This window comes from Pelophylax lessonae, assembly GCF_965119305.1.
Source record: "Pelophylax lessonae genome assembly, chromosome: 1".
Lineage (NCBI taxonomy): Eukaryota > Metazoa > Chordata > Amphibia > Anura > Ranidae > Pelophylax > Pelophylax lessonae.
In genome coordinates this window covers 254,078,308-254,100,520 of record NC_138768.1, presented here as the reverse complement: position 1 = coordinate 254,100,520, position 22,213 = coordinate 254,078,308, and the positions used below count along the sequence as shown (strand labels likewise).

The following is a 22,213-nucleotide window of genomic DNA, read 5'->3' as shown; positions in this document are numbered from 1 at the left end:
TGCTGGATATCTATATTAATATGGACTGAGTAATGTGTTAGGAATGAAAGGATGCCACATTGTTTGATGGAAATGAAAATGATCAACCTACAGAGGGCTTAATTCAAAGACACCCTGAAATTCAAAGTGAAAAATGATGCAGCAGGCTAGTCCATTTTGCTGAAAGTTCATTGCAGCAACTCAAAATGGTACAAAGTAGTTTGTATGGCCCCCATGTGCTTGTATGCGTGCCTGACAAAGTCAGGGCATGCTCCTAATGAGATGACAGATGGTGTCCTGGGGTATTTTCTCCCAGTTCTGGACCTGTTCACCCTGAGATGCAACCTGGCAGTGTAGGATGGACCGAAACATAATGTCCCAGAGGTGTTCAATTGGATTCAGGTCAGGCGAGCGTGGGGGCCATTTAATGGTATCAATTCCTTCATCCTTCAGGAACTGGCTGCACACTCTTGCCACATGAGGCTGGGCATTGTTGTGCACCAGGTGGAGCCCAGGACCCACTGCACCAGCGTAGGGTCTGACAATGGGTCCAAGAATTTCATCCTGATATCTAATGGCAGTCAAGGTGCCACTGTCTAGCCTGTAGAGGTCTGTGCATCCCTTCATGGATATGGCTCCCAGACCATCACTGCCACCATCAAGCTGGTCAGGCTGAACGATGTAACAAGCAGCATAATGTTCTCCACGGCTTCTCCAGACCCTTTCACATGTGCTCAGTGTGAACCTGTTCTCATCTTTGAAAAGCACAGGGCGACAGTGGCGGACCTGCCAATTCTGGTGTTCAATGGAAAATGCCTATCGAGCTCCACTGTGCCGGGCAGTGAGCACAGGACCCACTGGGGGACGTCAGGCCCTCAGGCCACCCTCATGAAGTCTGTTTCTGATTGTTTGGTCAGAGACATTCACACCAGTGGCCTACTGGAGGTCATTTTGTAGGGCTTTGGCAGTGCTCCTCCTGTTCCTCTGTGCACAAAGGAGCAGATACCAGATCTGTTGATGGGTTAAGGACCTTTTACGGTGTAACGTGAGAATTACCTACCCCGTGAGAATTACCTACCCCTCGTCACTTCCGGCCAGAAAGAGCTGAGCAGCGCAGCAGTGCGCATGCTCAGAGCCCCGGCTACGTAATGGAAGAACAGAGGAGCTTACTAGTGCGCATGCGCACTAGTATGAAACGATCTCGGTGTACCGTGAGAAAAACCTACCGACGCGGCGCTTACATAAAACAGCTGTGCGGCAATACGAATCATCTCCGCTCCTGTCCCGGTCACTTCCCTGCTCTCGGCAAGTAAATATAAAAGCGGCTTTCGGCTCCGTGATTTATCTTTTCATACAGCCGCTGCCGCTTTTATATTTACTATCCGAGATCAGGGAAGTGACCGGGACAGGAGCGGAGATGATTCGTATTGCAGCCCAGCTGTTTTAATGTACCCGCTGCATTACATACAGTGCCGAGTACCGGAAGTGACGAGGGGTAGGTTTTTCTCATGGGTAGGTAATTCTCACGGAACACCGGCCCTGTCCAATTCTCCTACAGTAATTGCCTGTCTCCTGGAATCTCCTCCATGCTCATGAGACTGTGCTTGGAGACACAGCAAACCTTCTGGAAATGGCACCTATAGATGTGCTATCCTGGAGGAGTTGAACTGCCTGTGCAACCTCTATAGGGTCCAGGTATCGCCTCATGCTACCAGTAGTGACAGTAAACCTAGCCAAATCCAAAACTAGTGAAAAACGGTCATAAAATATGAGGAAGAAAATGGCAGTGGCCTTCCCTTGTAAAACCATTTCTGTTTTGAAAGTTGTCTCATTGTTGTCCATCTAGTGCACCTGTTGTTAATTTCATTAACACCAAAGCAGCTGAAACTGAATAACAGGGCCACCTGCTACTTAACTGATTAACTAATTGACTTGATGCTATACTCTGATTAAAAAGTGTTCCTTAATTTTTGTGAGCAGTGTATAAAAAAAAAAAGTGGTGGCATTTTGCCCATAGATTAAGGGCAATTAAACATCTTCAGAAATGCTAAAATTTGTAAAATCAAACTATATATATATATATACAGTAAGTATATATATATATATATATATATATATATATATATATATATATATATATATATATATATATATATATATATATATGCGCCAAAAGTCATAATTAGCAGACGTGTGATTTTTAGACTTCATTGAACTCTTTTACTGCTACAGTATCAATAAATTGTGTGAAAACCTCTTCTCTACCTTCTGCTTATTTGGACATATCCAACAGTTCTTCTTTTCCCTCTACAGATAGCCTTTAGTGACAATATACAGTTATTTATGGTCTCTATGTTAATTTGACACTTCTGGTTTTTACAATTTGAGCCTATTTAGGAGGGCAATGGAAAGAACAATATATGTAAAATGGTCTGTTAGGGATAAAATCAGTGTGTAAACAGCGGCTGAATGAGAAAAAAAAAACGGATTCCATGATCCACACAAACAAGCTGGATGAAGGAATCCTCCCCGTGGTGTTGTATTTTGATTGTGGAACTCCTCTGTTGTCAGAATATACTGATCAGTGCTGAAGCGGCTGATCGAATGAAAGTTTTTTAGCAGTCCAGTTCGACAGAAGTCAGGAAAGGGAGGGCCACACACAGATCAAAAATAAGCCAGGCCTTGCTGCCTTGCTGAACCAGCTGATTTTCGATCCATGCGTACACAACTTGAAACAATATAACGAAATAATAATTACAGCGCTAGTTCAAGAATATTAATTTATCAGTGTAAAAATTCATGCACAATAAAACATTTAATAAAAATCGTGGCCAAATAAAGTCCTCCAAGCAATATATGAAAATATATTTGACCAAAATTAATTTCAAATGAAATATGTTCAAATGAAACAATCCAACAGTTTAATGACTAAAAGAATCCCATCACCAGTATTATTCTTCCAAGTGCAGAAAAATCTTTGATCCAAGGTGACCACCACCGCTAATACAGGAAAACGCACTTACCAGAGGTGTGTGCCTATCTCACTGCAAGATTAGGCAAACACAAGCTGTATTCCTGTATTAGCGGTACGAAATACAGGAACTGCTGTTGTAATTGATATACGGGAACTGCTGTTGAAATAAGATGGTCTGAGGTGACCTGGTGTCTGACAGTTTGTTTTCAACTTTCTGACTTCACACACATTCTCCCATTTTCAAAGTGTGCATTGCTTGAAGTAGGGTGGTTCAAAGACAAACAATCCAGCTAAAGTGTCTGGGACAAAGTAAGTAAAGCTAAATAAGGGAAAAGTATAAATACTTCATAAGTTAGCCAAAGCAGTTATAATAAATATAGACTGATTATTCACATTCTTGCATAAACCAAACTGTGGTAACCTTTAAACTAAAAGACCAACTTCACCTTTAGCTAAAAAAAAAAAAAAAAAAAAAATGACTGGCCCAGCAGGTCTAAAACTAAAAAAAAGCAGCTCTGGCTGGGTAACTTACCTCCTCCACTGTCCCTCGCAGACTACCCATAACTGATCCAATCCCACCTCTTTTCCCACAGCCAGAAGAGAAAAGAGGAAGGACCTGTGACATGAATGAAATGGCCAGAAAACTACAGGATTTAAATTATTGCAAGGGGAGGGTTTAAACACATGGAGTTGGGCTTTAAGCGTTAATTGTTCAGCTTACAGGTAGATTAAGGGTTACATTTTAGGGTCAGCTTAACATTTAGGGACTGGTTAGCGGTCAAGGACAGTTTGAAAGTGATTTGATTTTGATTTTCAGAACACAGAACACATAAGATGAGTTCCCCAGATGGAAAACGAATCAACCAGTTATATGTACTGCCCTAGTGAATAAGACCAACAAAGAATTAATGTAAAAACTACAGGGAAAGAAAGGAGAGAGAGAGTAAAGTCAATACAAGGTTCATTTATTTTCTAAACAGCTTTCACACTACTCACCTGCAGGATCTGCCTTGTGCCTCTTGTGCTCCTTCCTCACATAAACAGGGGGCAGTTTAGATTCTGGGATGGGGTTGGTATCATACATCAGACACATAACTGAGTCTATGTAAATGTCATTCTCATCCTGTGGAGGTGTTGGTGGTGTCCAGATCTAGATAAAAAATAAAATTTCATAACAGATAACTTAACCCCTGCAATGCATGTATTGCTAGTTTTTGCCTAAATGAATGATGGTATGAGACAAACATTGGCACTTACCGGCATTACTTCTGTCTGCCCATCTGGACCATCATAGATAAATTCCTTATTAAAAAAAAAAAAAAGCACAAAAATGAATTATACATTGCTATTTGTGGGTAACTTGATCAAGAATCATATATAAAAATTACTAATAAATAAAATTGTATGTATATTAATATGCTTAAACAGGCCACCAAAAAGATTGTTTGACTCATGATTAATATAGTTTCTGTCTATTAGGCAGGACTATACAAAACCCCAACGGTACTGAAAGTTACATAATATATGCATATGAAAGCCAAAGCCTGGATAGTGGATACAGGTTCTGATACCTTATTATACGCATCCTCTCTTGTGTAGGTAAGAAGTTCTTCCTCTGCTTCTTCCCAAACCATTCTCTCTTCCCACTCCTTGTTCTCCTTCAGGTGCAGAGCCTCCCACTTCTTTTTTGTCATTTTCTGTTCCTGAAGATCACAAGCTTAACATGTCACATGAAAGACAAAGGAATATTGGTTTCTTTTTTTAAATCATTTATAGTTAATATGTAAGTTTCATCCACCAATGAAAGTAATAAAAATAGTGAATATTCTTTTTATAATGTAGTCTTCATTGAAGACAAAAGTCTAACCTCTGTGCTCTCTGGGTTCTCTGCAGCTCCTGATGTATAGAATTCCTCCAGGTAGTTCAAAGCATACTTCTCAATGGGGGTAAGCTACAAGTTAAGGGGACACATTGGTAGTCACTGGTATCAACAAATATAATAAAAAAGCTGATAACAGTTACATATGTGTAACTGAAATGTAGATGGGCAATGAAACACTAAACATCTTTAAAATGATCCTGTGTTTGTTGACATCTTTGAACGGAGTGATTTATTCATACACATAAGTACACATATAGTATCTCACAAAAGTGAGTACACCCCTCACATTTTTGTAAATATTTTATTATATCTTTTCATGTGACAACACTGAAGAAATGACACTTTGCTACAATGTAAAGTAGTGAGTGTACAGCTTGTATAACAGTGTAAATTTGCTGTCCCCTCAAAATAACTCAACACACAGCCATTAATGTCTAAACCGCTGACAACAAAAGCGAGTACACCCCTAATTGAAAATGTCCAAATTGGGCCCAATTAGCCATTTTCCCTCCCCGGTGTCATGTGATTCGATAGTGTTGCAAGGTCTCAGGCATGAATGGGGAGGGGGGGTGTTATCGCTCTCACTCTCTCATACTGGTCATTGGAAGTTCAACATGGTTCCTTAAGGCAAAGAACTCTGAGGATCTGGAAAAAAAAGAATTGTTGCTCTACATACAGATGGCCTAGGTTATAACAAGATTACCAAGGCCCTGAAACTGAGCTGCAGCACGGTGGCTAAGACCATACAGCGGTTTAACAGGACAGGTTCCACTTAAAATAGGCCTCGCCATGGTCCACCAAAGAAGTTGAGTGAACATGCTCAGCATCATATCTAGAGGTTGTCTTTGGGAAATAGACATATGAGTGCTGCTAGCATTGCTGCAGAGGTTGAAGGGGTGGGGGGTCAGCCTGTCAGTGCTCAGACCATACGCTGTATACTGCATCAAATTGGTCTGCATGGCTGTCATCCCATAAGAAAGCCTCTTCTAAAGATGATGCACAAGAAAGCCCGCAAACAGTTTGTTGAAGACAAGCAGACTAAGGATATGGATTACTAGAACCATGTCCTGTGGTCTGATGAGACCAAGATAAACGTATTTGGTTCAGATGTGTCAAGCGTGTGTGGTGGAAACCAAGTGAGGAGTACAAAGACAAGTGTGTCTTGCCTACAGTCAAGCATGATGGTGGGAGTGTCATGCTCTGGGGCTGCATGAGTGCTGCAGGCACTAGGGAGCTGCAGTTCATTGAGGGAACCATAAATGCCAACATGTACTGTGACATACTGAAGCAGAGCATGATCCCCTGGACCTTTGGAGACTGTGCTGCAGGGCAGTATTCCAACATAATAACGACCCCAAACGCACCTCCAAGACGACCACTGCCTTGCTAAAGAAGCTGGGGGTAAAGGTGATGGACTGCCCAAGCATGTCTCCAGACCTTAACCCTATTGAGCATCTGTGGGACATCCTAAAAATGGAAGGAGGAGTGCAAGGTCTCTAATATCTACCAGCTCGTCATGGAGGAGTAGAAGAGGACTCCAGTGGCAACCTGTGAAGCTCTGGTGAACTCCATGCCCAAGAGGGTTAAGGCAGTGCTGGAAAATAATGGTGGCCACACAAATTATTGACACTTTGGACCCAGTTTGGGCATTTTGATTTAGGGGTGTACTCACTTTGTTGCCAGCGGTTTAGACATTAATGGCTGTGTGTTGAGAAATTTTGAGGGAACAGCAAATTTATACTGTTATACAAGCTGTACACTCACTACTTTACATTGTAGGTGGAGAAGCGCAAGGTCTCTAACATCCACCAGACCTGTGATGTCACCATGGAGGAGTGGAAGAGGACTCCAGTGGCAACCTGTGAAGCTCTGGTGAACTCCATGCCCAAGAGGGTTAAAGCAGTGATGGAAAATAATGGTGGCCACACAAAATATTTTTGTACTTTTTTTACTTAGGGGTGTGCTCACTTTTGTTGCCAGCTATTTAGACATTAATGGCTGTGTGTTGTGAGTTATTTTGAGGGAACAGCAAATGTACACTGTTATACAAGCTATACACTCACTACTTTACATTGTAGCAAAGTGTAATTTCTTCAGTGTTGTCACATGAAAAGATATAATAAAATATTTACAAAAATGTGAGGGGTGTACTCACTTTTGTGAGATACTGTACCATTCAAAGGGAGAGTTTCTTGGTGCTTTGGCTGTTTATAATTGTTAAATAGATATATGTTTTATTTAAAGTAGATGTAGATTTGTGCAGCATAGCACGTTTCGATGCGCTGCAAAAAGGCAAAAAATCCCACAGTGCATAGTAATAATATAGCGCAATTTAAATTGCATACCAAGGCATGCACTGTGGTGCAAATGAGCTCTAACCAGTTTGTTCTGTGCACTGTGTATAATAAAAAACGGTCATGTTTCTTTTCCCTTAAAAATATAGCTTTCCCACATTCATCCTTTTTTGCATTAGTTCTGCTAACCTCCTCCAGCCTCTTGCAGCCACTTCCTGCCGACATGTACACACCCCAACCGCAGCTGCACATCATTTCTCTGGACCACCTTTTGATGGTGACAAATGAGGAACACGACAGTGCAATGTGTGGCAGCAAGGCCACTTGTAGTCTGCACATGGGGGTGCATTTATAAGGGTGATGATGCAGAAAAGGAATTGGGAACAAGGGATAGAGCATAGTCACCCTATAACAGGAAAAGCCTGAACAAAACCCTTACTGGCAGGATTACCAGGTATTAAAATAAAAGCTGCAGACTTGAAAAATATTGAAAATGACTTTAAGAATTTATGAGATTTTTTGTTTTCAATCTCCTTTAAAAACCTAGTTTTCTTGGTTTGCACATTTGGGCCCTTAAATCCAAGTCAGGAAATATCAGGGTGAACTGGGTCATAAAGTCTTGCATTACCATGGTAATAAAACATTTAGCAAAAAAAAAGAGACAGAGCCAAAAGACACCTGACAGAGCCAAAAAGAACAGGATAGATACTTAGCCTTCGTTTACACTGAACACGGCTTTGAAATTGTGCAATTCAAAGCCTGATTTCATTCTGACTTCAGGGGGAGACTTCAAAGACAACTGTGTGGGTTCATGCACAGATGTCTATTGAAATCACCCCTGAAGTTGCCAAAAGTAGTGCAGGAACTACTTTTGGAAATCGGTGCGGCACCACAAAGGGACGCTCTGATTGCGGGCAATAGGCTGCCATTTAACATGCAATTTAACCTGTCAAATTGTATGTCAAATTGTTGTAACAGGGGCTAAAAGCAGACAAGATCACATGATTCCAGGCTGCAGACAACAGCACTGTCATTAGGCATATTGCAAGCAGCCCCGGAGCTGTGTAGTAGAGTATGAGCTGGGGGCACCCAGTGCAGCTGAACTATTCCCTAGTGTCTAGAAAAGACATGTTGTGATGAAGTAGTGGTAAGACAACATGTGGGTTTAGGGTAAGGGGCAAGGCCTCAGGTACTCATGAGAGAGAGCTGGTATTAGGTGACTGGAGATGACGAGTTTTACTCTAGGCAGGCAGTACGAAGGGATCGAAGATTGAAGTTCCACATAGCTCTTTGCAAGCAAGAGCAGAAACAGGGACACTGTATGGCGAGAAAGAGTATGGAGAATGCACATTAAACACTCCACCTAGCAGATGATGTCAGCCCTCAATCTCACGGTGTTAACCCCTTACATGGCAAAACCGCCAAGAGATGGGGAATAATGACTCCCAGCAACCTAAGTAAATGAGGTAGCTCTCATAGTTTAGTCCATCCGGCTTACTCACAAAGTAAGTCTGCAGAGACAGGGCAAGAACTGTGACAATGTAAGCAGCTCTGGACCTAGAAAGCACTCCGCAGTCAACTTTGGCCAGAATGGAGTCTGAAAAGTGCCCAACGCGAAACCTAGTGTCAAAAAAGGTCACTTGCATGCTTTCCCTGCACATCCAGTCTAGCAGGGTCCAGAAGCAGTACTCAAAAACCAAACTGAGGATGACTGTGCCAGAGAGGTGCAATAGAAGAAACAATGCGCCTACAGCAATATAGAGAAGAATCTCAATAAAAGAAAAATATTGAAAAAGAAAAAACATGTCAGCAAAAATCAAGTTAGTCTGTAGCACATCAGAGCTGTAGAAGACATCCATCCCACTAGGACACTAGCAACAAACAGGTGAATGCTGGCAGTAGGAGGAATTATCCTGGGCTGGCCTACAGTTTTTTGTTTGTTAGTGTCCTCCTATAGACAGCAATGAAACCCAAAGGTTTAGGATTTCCTATGTGCCTCAATGGAGGCGAAAGAAAACAAGTTTTTCCTGCTGATAAAAGCCAACTACTGGCTGTTTGATGTGGTTTACATGTAGATAGATTTTTAAGTTCAATCTGATTTTATTGAAAGAAATACAAAGAAAGGTGAACAACACATATAAAATAGATGCAAAAGTCCAGTGAAAATGTAGGTGGAAAGATTAGACTAATATACAGTATGTATATTGAAGGTCATATATTCAACAATCAAAGTAGTACTGGTGGTTGTAAAGCAACCAAGGGATAAGGGGTAGCAATGCAGGCGAGAGGCACCAAAAATGACACATCAAAAGAAAAAAAAAAAAAAAAAAAAACAACTTCAGTGTACAGGGAAGGGCATCAAGAAGTGAAATGAAACACTGTTATTTTTAAGAGAGAAGTATGCTAATGGGATCATAGATGAACAATGATAATTGACAAAGGAGATGTACACAATGCCCCTGATCGATATATAGCACAGAACAGAAGGGAGCAAGGAAAGAGTACTATTATGGGGGCTATTATGGGGTGGTGGCAGAGCCACTTTCAGCCCAAGCAAGGATGTAGATGCATTTTTAAACAGTACTGGCGTCTGTCGGAGTTCTTTACTGATAGAGAAACTTTCTAAATAATTTTTATTTATTTTCAGTTGTTTATTTTTACAGCATGAATCCCACATCTCACAGCTGTTTCCAACAAAATTCCATCTGGGATTAAACAAAGCAAATACATATTTCTATTTCAAATTTGACAGCAGAAAGTAAGATTAAGTTAATTGAATAATTTATGTTCATGACCCCAGAAAAGCATATGTAATAATAATAAGGGCTTTTCTAATCAGGAAAATGTTTATAGTAGTAAACAAATAACATTACAGTCCAAAATAAAAAAAAGTGCAATACTCTTTTGTAACCACGTACGCACCCAACAACAATACTTACATAGGCAATATCAAATTTTTGTGCAATGCAAATCAAAAGCTATACTAGCACAGTGTAGATATAACTCCATCACCCCATATTGTAACGTAATCTCATATAATCATCTAAATCAAAAATAATCTTTCATGGTCTGTTCGGACACACAAACACTCTCTGGAAATACCAGCTCCCTTGGGCTAAGCCCAGGGTATCCAGCCACAGTCCCCATAGCTTTTCAAACTTGCCAGGACAACCTCGTCATGCATAAATGTCGTTTTCTAGGAGCAAAGCCTTGCCCACAGACGCCACCCAGGACTTATGCATAGGGGGATCTGGAGACTTCCACATTACTAAAAGTAACCTACGGGCGAGGAAAAGGGTCCTTATCACTGTTATCCTAGGATGCTCGTCCTCAATGACATCCTCTAAAACATTCAGGAGGCATTGTTTAGGGTCCAATGGGACTTGTGCCCCAAATACCATGTTCAATGTGTCTACAATCCGCCTCCAGTAATGCTGTAGTTTAGGGCAACGCCATAGTAAATGGATTAAGTCCCCGTGATCCCTTTTGCAACTATTGCAATGAGACTCTGTGCTGTACCCCATCTTATAGAGTCTTAGGAGAGTAAAATGAGAACGTAGGAGAATAAAAAGTTGAGATAGTTTTTGAGCCACATTTAGGAAGCAGGTTACTACAGCCTAATACGCCTCCTCCCATTGTTCCCCCGACGTGGGTCGCCTTTCTAGGATATACTTTATGGAATTGGGACAGCAGCATGCTGTAGCGTTGTAAAATAAAACCCTTAGAGCTTTCAGCCCTTTGAATTAAATAAAAAATAAGGGTGGGAGATAATGCCATTCCTGTACGTCCCTCTGTGCCCGAACCGCATGCCATAATTGCATATAATAAAAGTGCAAATGGGCAGGTAATGAATATGTGGCCTGCAGGGAGGCAAAAGGTAACAGGACATCATCCTTAACCACTTGCCGCCCGCCCGCTTTTTACTGCGGCAGGGCGGCTTGGTTGCGTCCAGTCACGTAGTACTACGTGTGTTAAGAACCTGTCAGGAAGGCTCTGGCAGAGGATGAGTTAAAACTCACAGGCTGTTCCGGCTCCACCCTTCTCTTTAAGAAAGAGCACTATTTAAGCTGGATCAACACACAGGTTCAGTGCTGTCTCGTCTTCAGCTCCTACCATTGTTCCTGATCTCCCTTGTCTGTTTACCTGCCTTCGGACCTTGATCGGTTCTCCCTTGGTGGGGCGACCCTGAGGACCGCGACCTGGTATCCACACGCAGCGAAGTCCATCCTCACCACCAGAGGCTCTGGCGAAAACCAGTGGATACTTAGACTCCGCACCTCAGGCTAGCCTGTGTCACTTACCTTGGGGGTTCCGTCCAAGCTCCGCCCTCTAGCGGACATCGGGGCCTATCTCTGTCATCAGGTTACCACCAGCACCCTAACAGAATGAGACAGCCATGTCGGAACCTGCAAGAGAGGCTTCACCGTTAGAGGAGATCTGCCAACACCTAGCAGCCCTGTCTCAAGCCGTGAGGACACTTCCTGGAACGAGGCTGCACTCCGGTACCAGTTCCGTCTTGGCTTGTCCGAAGCACTGAAGGACGAATTGGCCCGGGTGGGCATCCCCGACGCATTAGAGGATTTGATCTCCCAGGCCATTCAAATTGACCGTCGGCTCCGAGAACGCCGGGCGGAACGATCAACGCAGCAGTTTCGGCCAGCCTGGATGTTGCCACGAGTAGCACCTCCTGTACACTTCCCTTCCGCTGAGGCAGTCTCTCCCAGCCCTGCTCCAGCCGGAGCCATACCTGATGCTCCTGAACCCACGCAACTTGGGGTCATGCGGCCTGTCTTTTCTCCGGAGGAGAGACGTCGCCGCCAGCTGGGTAATCTTTGCCTGTATTGCGGAGAAGCTGGCCATTATGTGCGCTCCTGCCCAGCGAAACACCATAAGTCTTTGCCAGTCTCACCCTCCAGTTGTGTGGCATCAGTTACCTCTACCTCCCACTTAGCCTTTCCTTTGTCTTTGCAGCTCCCAGAAGGACCCGTCCAGGTTACAGCAATCATTGACTCGGGAGCCTGCAGATGTTTCATTAACCGTTCCTTTGCGGGGCAGTAAGGCATACCTCTCCAGACCAAGACCCAGGACCTCACTATCTTCCTGGCCGATGGCTCCCACATCAAGTCTGGACCCATGACCCAAGAAACCCTTCCTCTTCCAATGGTCTCTCCATCTGGCCATAAGGAATTGATAAGTTTGGATGTTATCGCCTCTCCCTTATTTCCCATTATCCTGGGATTGCCATAGTTGCAGGCACACAACCCGCAAATCAACTGGATCACAGGAGCCGTCCAGTTCCCGTCTCCTTACTGCAGGAACTCCTGTATACCCGCTCCATCCAAGTCCCCCCAAACTCTGTTCTGTCTCGAATTTACGTTCTGTTGTACACAAGGCCTATCATGACTTCCTGGATGTTTTCAGTAAGCGGGGAGCTGAGACCTTACCTCCTCACCGTTCATATGATTGCCCCATCGACTTGCTCCCGGGAGCCGAGATCCCATTTGGCCGAATTTACCCACTATCTGAACGTGAGCTGGACGTTTTAAAGGACTATGTGGACGAAAGTCTGAAGAAGGGGTTTATCCGTCCTTCCACCTCTCCGGCAGGGGCAGGTATCTTTTTTGTAGAAAAGAAGGATCACTTCCTTCGACCCTGTATCGATTACAGAGACTTGAATAAAGTTACCATTAAGAACTGCTACCCTCTCCCTCTGGTTCCCGAGCTCTTTCAGCGGCTCAGATCTGCGGTCCTGTTCACTAAGTTGGATCTCTGTGGGGCCTACAACTTAGTCCATATTCGAGAAGGCGATGAGTGGAAGACAGCTTTTCGTACCAGGTTCGGGCATTTCGAATATCTTGTGATGCCTTTTGGCCTCTGCAACGCCCCAGCTACGTTCCAACACTTTGTGAACAATATTTTCCGGGATTGGTTGGATATCTTTGTCATCGTTTACCTAGATGACATCCTAATCTTCTCTAAATCCCTGGAGCAACATCGCGAGCATGTTCGAAATGTCCTCGGCCGCCTTCGTCAGCATGGTCTCTATGTTAAGGCCGAGAAGTGTGAATTCGAGCAAAGCAGCATCCCGTTTCTGGGGTTAATAATTTCTACAGAGGGTATAGAGATGGATCCCCTGAAGGTCTCTGCCATCCTGGATTGGTCACCTCCATCTGACAAAAAGGGAGTGCAGCGATTTGTTGGCTTTGCCAACTTCTATAGAAAGTTCATTAAGGGTTTCTCTCATATCATCACTCCCATTACTCAGCTCACCAAGAAGAGTGTTCGCTTTCAATGGACCCCCGAAGCCCAGTCCGCCTTCTTGGTCCTTAAGAAGCTCTTCACGTCAGCCCCTGTGTTGAGTCACCCGGATCCCACCTTACCCTACCTCGTCGAGGTTGACGCTTCTGAAGTTGCTGTCGGGGCAGTCATCTCCCAAAGACAGGGAACCAAGGACTTGATACACCCGATAGCCTCTTTTTCCCGGAAACTCTCCTCTGCAGAGAGGAATTATGATGTTGGGGACCGGGAACTTCTGGCAATCAAAGCCGCACTTGAAGAGTGGCGGTATTTGCTTGAGGGGGCTGTACACCCTATTCTTATTTTTACGGATCACAAAAACCTTGAGTATCTGAGATCTGCAAAACGTTTGAGACCCCGTTAGGCACGGTGGGCACTTTTTTTTTTCAAGGTTTTCATTTCATATCACCTATCGGTCTGGGTCTAAAAATGTTAAACTGGATGCCCTGAACCGGATGTTTGATAGCCCTAAGGAAACTTCGGTACCTGACACCATCCTATCCGAAAAGAACTTCCTACTTTTATTCACAAATCTGAAAGCCCGTCTTGAGCAAGCCTCTGCCCACATTCCTGGTCCACCCGGAATACCCCTGGTGCACAAGAATGGCTTGTTATGGGTTAAAGACAAGATCTTCGTTGGAAGGCTATCTTTCGCATTCTCTCCACTCTCATGGATACACACATCGACCCTGACCCCTGTCTCGCCCTCTTGAACATGAAATCAGCTGACATTTCCACACGGCAGCACAAATTGTTCCTACAAATCACGACAGCGGCTAAACAGACAATAGCTAAGGCTTGGAAAACCCCCCATCTACCTATTCCCGAAGTGAAACACAGAATCACTAATGCCATGATTCATGCGAAAATTGAAGCGGTCCTGCTGGACAGGGTCGAAAAGTTTGACAAACTATGGCAACCATGGGTAGACCACTTTCTCCCTCCGAACTTTGATAGCGCTCTCTTATTGCCCTAAACGGCATCTTCGCGATGCTTGTATCCACCAGTAGCTACCCTGCTCCCCCCCGGCGACCCCCCTCCCCCCCCACTTTCTCCCCTTCCACCCTCCTCCTTTCCCCCCATTCCTTTCTTCTCCCCCCCCCCTGTTTTGTCCCCCGTCTCCCCCCTTCCCCCCTATTCTTACCCCTCTTATGACCATATCCCGCCATATGTACAATACTCTGTCTCATACTCTTTCCCACTGTGGTTACTTCTCTCCACATTCCCTACACAAATAATTTCACCATTCTACTACAGTCTACATCTTGTTTGACCTAATGCCAAGGACTCCTGACCTAAGCAGGCTTCCTTTCTCCCTCTGAGCCATGTATTGCGACCCCCATGCATGCTATATGACCCACTGAAGGCGCAGTCGCGCACGGGCACAGCAAGTTCCCTTTTAGGGGCGCCCGGGTGTTGGCTGTGCTGGACGGATCTCCCTTCTGGGGTCGTCGCCCACTTGGCTCCTGAACATGTCTGTTAACCTGGTTTGCTTTGTTACTATCTCCGGTTTACTGTTGTGACCTGTTGTGCAAATGTAACCTCTCCTGCTCTGATTGTACATGTTGCGTTGTATTTACTTCTGTTTTTTCAATAAACGATTTGAACAAAAAAAAAAAAAAAGACAAGATCTTCGTCCCGGAAGAGGTCAGAACAGCAATTCTGGCTGCCTGCCATGATCACCCTCTGGCCGGTCATTTTGGCGTCCATAGAACCCTTGACCTCCTGCAGCGATCTTTTTGGTGGCCTGACATGGAAGAGAGCTGCAGGAGTTATGTACTCTCCTGTACCATCTGTTCCCGATGTAAAACCGCCAGAAGTAAGGCCATGGATTTCATCGTGGAACTTCCACCTTCTGCGGGGTGCTCTGCCATTTTTGTGGTGGTAGATCGACTCTCTAAAATGGCCCATTTTTTGCCCCTCAAGGGTACTCCCTCTGCAAGGGAAACCGCAGAGATCTTCATTAGGGAGATCATAAGACTCCATGGGATTCCCAGGAACATTATCTCTGACAGAGGGGTACAATTTGCGTCCTGCTTCTGGAAGGCTTTATGTAAACTGTTGAAGATCGAGTTGCCTATGTCCTCAGCCTACCACCCACAGACCCACGGACAAACTGAGAGGACAAACCAAACCCTGGAGCAATACCTGCGGCGTTTTACCACCCTTTTCCAGGACGACTGGGTAGCCCTGTTACCATTTGCAGAATTCTCCTACAACAATTCCAAGCACTCTGTTACTAGCCAATCTCCCTTCTTCGCTAATTACGGATTTCATCCCTCCTTCTATTTGAATCCGGAGTTCCTGCAGTCCAAGACACCGTCAACTTATTTTCCCAGAATAATAACCTTCTGCGGGAGACCTTAGCCAAGGCCCTAACTGCGTCCAAAAGGATCTTCGACAAGAGAAAGAAGGGAGAGTTGATTCTTCAACCTGGCGATCGGGTCTGGCTTTCCACGGCTAATCTCCCCCTGGCCTGCCCGTCCAAGAAACTGGCTCCCAGATTTATTGGTCCATTTCCAGTTAAAAGGAAACTCAATGATGTGTCCTATGAACTATCCCTACCCGATACCCTTCTTATCCATCCCATATTTCATGTTTCCTTACTGAAGCCCGTGATCCCCGATAATTTCCCCGGTAGAAGTTCCGGTACCCCAGAACCTGTGATCATGGATGGAGATGTGGAGTATGAGGTTTAGGCTGTGGTGGACTGTCGAAAGAGAGGCAGCCAGCTAAAATTTCTCATCAAATGGAAGGGTTATGGTCCGGAAGAGAACTCCTGGGAGCCTGAACGGAACGTCCATGCTGCGGACCTAATCCAAGCATTTTTTCGTGCTCATCCACAAAAAAAGAGCTTGTTGGGCACCCGGAGGTTGCCCTTAAGGGGGGGGGGCAATGTTAGGAACCTGTCAGGAAGGCTCTGGCAGAGGATGAGTTAAAACTCACAGGCTATTCCAGCTCCAACCTTCTCATCAAGAAAGAGCACTATTTAAGCTGGATCAGCACACAGGTTCAGTGCTGTCTCGTCTTCAGCTCCTGCCGTTGTTCCTGAACCTGTGACCTGTTTACTGCTGATTTCCTGTTGACCTTTTGGCTTGTTCCTGACTCCGCTTGTCTGCTGCCCGTCCTGACCTCGGCTTGTTTGACCATTCTCTCGGATCTCCCTTCTCTGTTTACCTGCCTTCGGACCTTGATCGGTTCTCCCTTGGTGGGGCGACCCTGAGGACCGAGACCTGGTATCCACACGCAGCGAAGTCCATCCTCACCACCAGAGGCTCTGGCGAAAACCGGTGGATACTTAGACTCCGCACCTCAGGCTAGCCTGTGTCACTTACCTTGGGGGTTCCGTCCAAGCTCCGCCCTCTAGCGGACATCGGGGCCTATCTCTGTCGTCAGGTTACCACCAGCACCCTAACAACGTGACTGGAGTGCATGTGGTTTCGGCGGCGCGCCATGTTTAAACACAGCGGGAGGCGGGCCACGAGAGGAGAGGCGGTGATCACCGCCCCACACACAGTCAGTAAGCACAAAGGCATACATTTAACCCTTTTGATCACCCCCAGTATTAACCCCTTCCCTGCCAGTGTCATTTATACAGTAACAGTGCATATTATTTAGCACTGGTTACTATATTAGTGTCACTGGTCCACAAAAAGTGTCAAAAATGTCAGTTAGGGGTCCGATCTGCCCGCCGCAATGTCGCAGTCCCGCTAAAAATCACAGATGGCCGCCATTACTAATAAAAAAAAAAAATAATAAAAAGTCCAAACATCTATCCTGTAGTTTGTAAACACTATAACTTTTGCGCAAACCAATTAAAATACGCTTTTGGGATTTTTTTTACCAAAAATATGTAGCAGAATACGAATTGGCCTAAACTGATAAAAAAAAACGGAATTTTTTTAAAATCTTACCTGTAAAATTCCTTTCTCTGAGTCCTCCGACAGTCGCCGCCTCCTCTAAGTCATCACTGTTGGGTATTGACTTCCGCTCCGCAGGAGTAGCTAGGCATATAGACTTAGTCAAAAAACAAAAGTCATTAGCATATACACACCCATGGGGGCTGTTCCATCTGGTCAATACCCCCCTGCAGTGACCACTCCCAACTCAGTTTGGTAGCATAGCAGTAGGTAATAAGAACCCCAAAAGAGGGGGATGGGGGCGGCGACTGTCGGAGGACTCAGAGAAAGGAATTTTACAGGTAAGATTTTACAAAAATTCAGTTTTCTCTTACGTCCTCCGACAGTCGCCGCCTCCTCTAAGTCATCACTGTTGGGATGTCCCAAAGCAGTATAGACATGAGGGGTGGGAGACGCAACCGTAGAAAAGGCAACGCAGTACCCACATCAGAGAAAGGAATCTTACATGCACCGTAAGAGAACCCACTGGGCAACAGAAAAAACAATGCTCAACAGGAGCAACAGCCCAGGAAAGCAAATACTAACAGCCAGGGACCCAGATAAAAATCAAGGGTCCTTTATGGCACTGCCGCACTGAGAACCTTGCGGCCAAAGAGGCATTAGCTGATGCCAGAACATCTACTTTGTAGAATTTGGAAAAAGTGTGCACCGACAACCAAGTCGCAGCCTTGCACACCTGGGCCACCGAGGCCCGATGCCAATAGGCCAAAGACGCACTCACAGATCTAGTAGAGTGCGCCTTAACAGGGAAGGGTGGAACCCGTTCCTTCAAGGCGTAAGCCTGTTCAATGGTCTGTCTGATCCATTTGGCAATAGTCGCTGCGGATGCAGCCATGCCCTTCCGAGGTCCCTCAGGAAGGACAAAGAGTGAATCCGTCTTCCGAAAGGATTCCATAGACGACAGGTAAACCCTGATCGCCCTGACAACATCCAAGGAATGCAGAGCAACCTCCTTAGGATGCTTAGGCTTCGTACAAAGCGAGGGCAGGACAATGTCCTCATTAATGTGGAACTCAGAGACCACCTTAGGAAGAAAGGAGGGATGCGGACGCAAGACCACCTTATCCCGGTGAATCACCAAGTACGGAGAACGGCAAGATAATGCTGCCAGTTCCGACACCCTGCGAGCCGAAGTGATCGCCACCAAAAAGGCAACCTTCTTAGACAGCAGAGGCAACGATATCTCCCGGATGTTTTCAAAGGGAGCACGTTGTAACACGGACAGAACCAAGTTCAAGTCCCACGGAGGTAAGGGCTCCTTCCTGGGAGGAGCCACACCTTGAATGAAGGTGCGAACCAGAGAATGAGACGCCACAGGGCGCTGGAAAAGAATAGCCAGTGCAGACACCTGGCCCTTGATCGTGGCCAGCGCCAGGCGCTGGTCCACACCAGACTGGAGGAAGGCCAACACTCTCGACACCGAGTACGAGCGAGGGGAGAACCCCCTGGACTCACACCAGGTGAAATAAGCCTTCCAGGTACGGTAGTAGATTTTACTAGAGGAGGTTTTCCTAGCCTTGACAAGGGTAGGGATGACCTCAGAGGAGAGACCCCTGTCCCTCAGGACCTGGATCTCAACAGCCAGGCCGTTAAAGCCAGCGACTGTAAAGCAGGATGGAAGATCGGACCCTGAGACAGGAGATCTTCCCGCATGGGCAGCCGCCACGGAGGCGCCACTGCCAGGTGAACAATGTCCGCGTACCAGGACCGGCGTGGCCAGTCCGGAACCACCAGAATCACCAGGTGCGGTTCCGAGGCTAACCTGCAGAGGAACCTGGATAGCAACTGGATCGGAGGAAAGGCATACATCAGCAGATACTGATGCCAAGGGGCCACTAACGCATCCGAGGCGTCCGCCAGCGGATCGCGCGTTCTTGCCACGAACCTTTCCACCTTTCGGTTTAACCGAGATGCGAACAGATCCACGTCCGGGGATCCCCACCTCGCACACAGCATTTGGAAGACCTCCGGGTGCAGGGACCATTCCCCCTGGTCCAGGGTCTGGCGGCTCAGATAGTCGGCCTGCCAATTTTCCACACCCGGAATGTGAACTGCTGAGATCACCGGGACATGAGTCTCGGCCCAAGACAGAATGTCGGCCACCTCCTGGGCCGCCCGAGCACTCCTGGTGCCCCCTTGGTGGTTGATGTAAGCCACCGCAGTAGCATTGTCCGTCTGTACCCGGACAGGACAGCCCCGAAGACGGTCCGACCACCGGAAGAGACAGAGTTTTATCGCTCGCAATTCCAGCACATTTATCGGGAGGGAGGACTCCTCCTCCGACCAAGTGCCCTGGGCAGACAGGTTGCCCAGGACTCCACCCCAGCCCGACAGGCTGGCATCCGTGGTAATCACCGTCCACACAAACAGACGGAAGGACTTGCCTTCCACCACCGACGGGGACTGGAGCCACCACAGAAGAGCCAATCTGGTCTGACGATTCAATGAGACACTCAGATCCAGGGACTGAGGCAGTCTGTCCCACCTGGCCAGGATCTCCGTCTGGAGAGCCAGCGTGTGAAACTGAGCAAAGGGTATCACCTCGAAGGCCGATAACCATCAACCAAAGGCCCCGCATACAGGTCCTGAGTGACGAGGACGGGTTGTCCCTGAGGGACCTGATCTCGTCCTGCAAGGTCCGGAGCTTGTCCTCCGGCAAGAACACCTTTGCCTGAGCAGAGTCCAGAATCATTCCGAAATAGGGAAGACGAAGCGATGGAGACAACGTCGATTTCTGAACGTTGATGGTCCATCCGAACTCCTGGAGCGTCTGTACTGTAGTGGACAGATCGCGCACTAGGTCCTGGCTGGCACGTGATCTCAGAAGTAGATCGTCCAGGTAACCCAAGACCGCAATGCCCTGAGCCCTCAGCAGGCCCAGAACCGGCGCCAGCACTTTGGTAAAAACCCCTGGAGCCGAAGCGAGACCGAAAGGTAACGCCACAAACTGGTAGTGGTCCTCTGCGATGGCAAACCGAAGGTACCGCTGATGACCCTCGAAAATGGGGATGTGCAGGTACACATCCTTGAGATCTATCGAGGCCAGGAATTCCCCTGGGCCCAGGGAGGCCACCACCGAAAGCGCACAAAGCGGTTCAGCGCTTTTAGGTCCACAATAGGACGCACTTTGCCCTCCTTTTTGGGACAGTGAACAGATTGGAATAAAACCCCTGAAACCTGTCCCGATGAGGCACCGGGACAATCACCCCCTGAGCAAGAAGGTCCCGAACCGCTCGGTGCAGGTCCTGCAGACGCCCCGGAGGCAAATGAAGATTTGAGGGAAAGAATCTGTCCGCCGGCCGGGAAAGGAATTCGATCTTGTACCCTGATCGAATGATTTCCTGAACCCACCTGTCCGATATCCGGAGCAGCCAAGGCTGGAGGAAACCGCGCAAACGTCCCCCCTCCCCTGAAATGGGTGAAGGCGCCCCTTCAGGCAGAGGCGGACTGACCCGCCGAGCCAGCATTGCCCGACTTCTGCTTACCCGCCCAGGGCTTCTTCTGGCCGCCCTGGGCCTTGAAGGGCTTGCCCTTGGATTGGTTCCGAAAGGCACGAAAGGACACCTGATAGGATCTAGGCACAGAACCCCGCTTGCCTCGAAAGGACTTGTTCTTTGGCTTCTGGGGCAGCATGGTGCTCTTACCCCCCGTGACGCCCTTTACCAGGGTATCCAACGCCTCGCCAAAAAGGCGAGAGCCAGCATAGGGACAATCAGCAACTGTTTTCCGTGAGGACTGGTCCGCCGACCAGCTCTTCAGCCATATCAGTCGCCGGTTAAGTACCGAGACGCTAGACAGGCGTGCTACTAAGGGGGCCTCATTTAAGGCCGCATCACACAAATACATGATTCCCTGGTGGATTTGATCCACCATTTCCAGTCGGGCAGGCGGAACATCATCAGACACGAGGTTGCTCCTAAGCACCTTGGTCCAATCAGCCACCGTCTGCGCCACCAAAACGGATGCGAAAACAGGTTTGAGCAACGAGCCCGCCACCATCTAGGAATGGCGGGCCAGAGACTCCAACCGCCAGTCCGTGGGATCCCGGAAAACCGGGGAATCCTCCGTAGGAATCAAGGTAGCCTTGTTTAACACAACCACAGTGTGATCCACTTGCGGGGGCACACACCACCGTGATTCCGTAGCCGGTGCAAAGGGATAAAGCAATTTGAACCGACTAGGCACCAGGAATGGACGTTTTAAAGTGCGCCACATCTCATTAACAGTGTAATGAAACTCAGCCGGGCAGGGAAACACCTGCGCCGACTTGCGGGTCCTGTGCGTCCCAAATGGGGACACAACGCCCGGAGGACTGGGCTCATCCTCCAAATGCAGTGTTTCCTTAACAGAAACAATTAATTCATCCATGGTCGCCCGCTCTTCAGGCGACCCCGGGGAGGAGGTATCAACCCCCTCCACCTCTGCCTCCCCCTCAGACCCCAGCGGGTCTAAGGATGAGCGGGACCCTGAAAAGGGCGCGCTCGCAGCAGCAGCAGCCATATCACCATCCGAATCAGGACAGAGACAATCTGGGCCTCTTTTTTGCAGCACATTCAGCTATCAGCATTTCCATGTTTGACACCAAGGTCGCCACTACAGCGGCCAAATCAGGTCTCAGAGGGCCCACAGGAGAACTGGGGACCCCCACAAGAGCTGGGGGGAATTTGCTGTCCTGAGAATCCATTGCCCAATGTGACAAAAAACAACAGTGCAAGAAGTTTGTACTGTCCCTTTAAGAGCGCTGTGGAGTGCGCAGCCCACCGCTACAGCTACAGTGACAAAGACCCCCAAACAGGAGAAGAAAAAACTGAGCCAGAAATGACAATACAGAAAGATATTGAGAGCGATAACCTGCAGAGCTCCGCAG

General features: G+C 46.9%; 1 protein-coding gene across 7 annotated transcripts in view; it reads right to left on the bottom strand.

Moving 5' to 3' along the window:
* LOC309562087 (E1A-binding protein p400-like) overlaps nucleotides 1-22,213 on the bottom strand; it is a 512,144-nt gene that overhangs the window by 123,542 nt on the left and 366,389 nt on the right. For all 7 annotated transcript variants that reach the window (XM_082266206.1, XM_082266208.1, XM_082266207.1 and 4 more), the window contains 4 exons: nucleotides 4,821-4,904; nucleotides 4,525-4,656; nucleotides 4,211-4,255; nucleotides 3,950-4,103 (listed from right to left, as the gene is read on the bottom strand). In XM_082266206.1, the coding sequence (XP_082122332.1) occupies nucleotides 3,950-4,103; nucleotides 4,211-4,255; nucleotides 4,525-4,656; nucleotides 4,821-4,904 (415 nt within the window). The remainder of the gene's footprint in view (nucleotides 1-3,949; nucleotides 4,104-4,210; nucleotides 4,256-4,524; nucleotides 4,657-4,820; nucleotides 4,905-22,213) is intronic.